Raw genomic sequence first — 1,661 nt, 5'->3', positions numbered from 1 at the left:
GTGTGTGTGTGTGTGTGTGTGTGTGTATGTAAAAATAAATTTGCATATCATAACTTTAATTAGAATAATATTACGCAAAAGAAATCATTTTTTAGTATTGATAACACTATTCTCTAAATAAGATAATTTATTTATTAAAAATTTTTACATATATATGTATATTTTAATTTTATGTTACAGCATTAAAAAGCTATAACATATAAAAAGTGATTTAAGAATTTTTAAAAAATATTATTGATTAAGTGTTTCCACTATTTTGTTAATTACAATTTATTATTAATCATTTTAATTTTCAATTTTATGTGAATAGAGTCTTTCTAAGGGTGAAACAGGAGTTGTTCCACTTTTATTGAAATTCTTTTTATTCATATTCTTAGTCCTGCTTATACTTTATGCTCATTGTCTTGTCGGCGAGAACCTTTTGACAGAGGTAATGTTTTATGGAAATATAAAATGAAAATTAAAAAAGAGCTATATATAATATGCATATACATAATAAAATTTGTTTAATATCTATGTACAATTTTTTATTGTTTTTTCATAATGTAATAATTTTTTCACAGAGTGCTAAAGTGGGTGAAGCGTTTTACAATTGCCGTTGGTATGATATGTCAAAGAATAATGCACGAATGTTAGTACTATGCATGGTAAGATCGCAGAAACCGCTCTGCCTGATAGCTGGAAAATTTACCATGTTTTGCCTCAGCACTTTAACTGACGTAAGCTGATGATTTATGCATTTACAAAATTTTTTTAATAAAAAGGCCTCGCTTAACTTTGGTCATTTGAAATATCATCGCTTAATATAAGAACACAAAAACATGGTTTAAAAGTAAATTATTTCAACAGGTTTTGAAAACATCCATGGGATATTTATCAGTATTACGTTCTCTCTTATAACATCATTGAAGCAATAATTTTTGGAAGCGTGTGCAAAGGTAATTTATAAATTGAACATGCTCAAATAGAAATAAATGTATAATTTATAATAAAGAGTGAGAAGAGAGAAAGAGGCATTATTGTTATCGAAAACTATAAATTGTTTTTAATATTTTTCTATTTTATGTAATGTTTTTATTTTTAATATTGTTTTTTATATAAAAGATATATTCATTTTAAAACAAATTTTATACAAAAATAAGTTTGTTACTTAAAATATCGTTTGCTGTTATATGTAAAACATTTTTTACACAAATTGCACAATTTATATATATATGTAGTATATATATATATATCTACTTCAATTGACTTATATATATTATAACTTTTAAAAAGGTCGCTCAATTCGATATCATCTTACATAATCTAAAATCATCTCTGATATAGTTTTCCTACTATTATTACTGTTACGTATCTTAGCTAAACGCGTTCAGAGGTTATCACACAAGATGATTTGCAATCAAGAGACTTTATTAATGAGTCGATCATAATTATCAAGTTATTTAAAGTAAAACAATTAGAAAACATTAATAATTGGTTAGGTGAAACTCGAAAACAATCATAGAAAAATAGTAAAATTGCAAAGATTTTCTTGTTTATCACAATGTGAATATTCTGCTGCACCGTTCCACTCTTACCTTTAAATACTGCAAATGCACTTGTCGACGAGATGTCTACTGACGTAATCCATGAAGAGGTGATCGTTTAGCATGTAAGTATCG

General features: G+C 25.7%; 2 protein-coding genes across 3 annotated transcripts in view; one reads left to right on the top strand and one right to left on the bottom strand.

The window, feature by feature from the left end:
* Nucleotides 1–921, top strand: part of LOC108750264 — a 12,823-nt gene extending 11,902 nt beyond the window's left edge. The window contains exons 10-12 of the mRNA XM_018489610.1: nt 311–430; nt 564–719; nt 850–921. Of these exons, the coding sequence (XP_018345112.1) occupies nt 311–430; nt 564–719; nt 850–900 (327 nt within the window). The 3' untranslated portion in view covers nt 901–921. The remainder of the gene's footprint in view (nt 1–310; nt 431–563; nt 720–849) is intronic.
* Nucleotides 1–1,661, bottom strand: part of LOC108750283 (probable multidrug resistance-associated protein lethal(2)03659) — a 52,892-nt gene that overhangs the window by 21,369 nt on the left and 29,862 nt on the right. The window lies entirely within an intron of this gene.

Source organism: Trachymyrmex septentrionalis, unplaced genomic scaffold (genome assembly GCF_001594115.1).
Source record: "Trachymyrmex septentrionalis isolate Tsep2-gDNA-1 unplaced genomic scaffold, Tsep1.0 scaffold35, whole genome shotgun sequence".
NCBI classification, from domain to species: domain Eukaryota; kingdom Metazoa; phylum Arthropoda; class Insecta; order Hymenoptera; family Formicidae; genus Trachymyrmex; species Trachymyrmex septentrionalis.
Note: the sequence above shows the minus strand (reverse complement) of the source record. Positions and strands in the feature narration are given on the sequence as shown.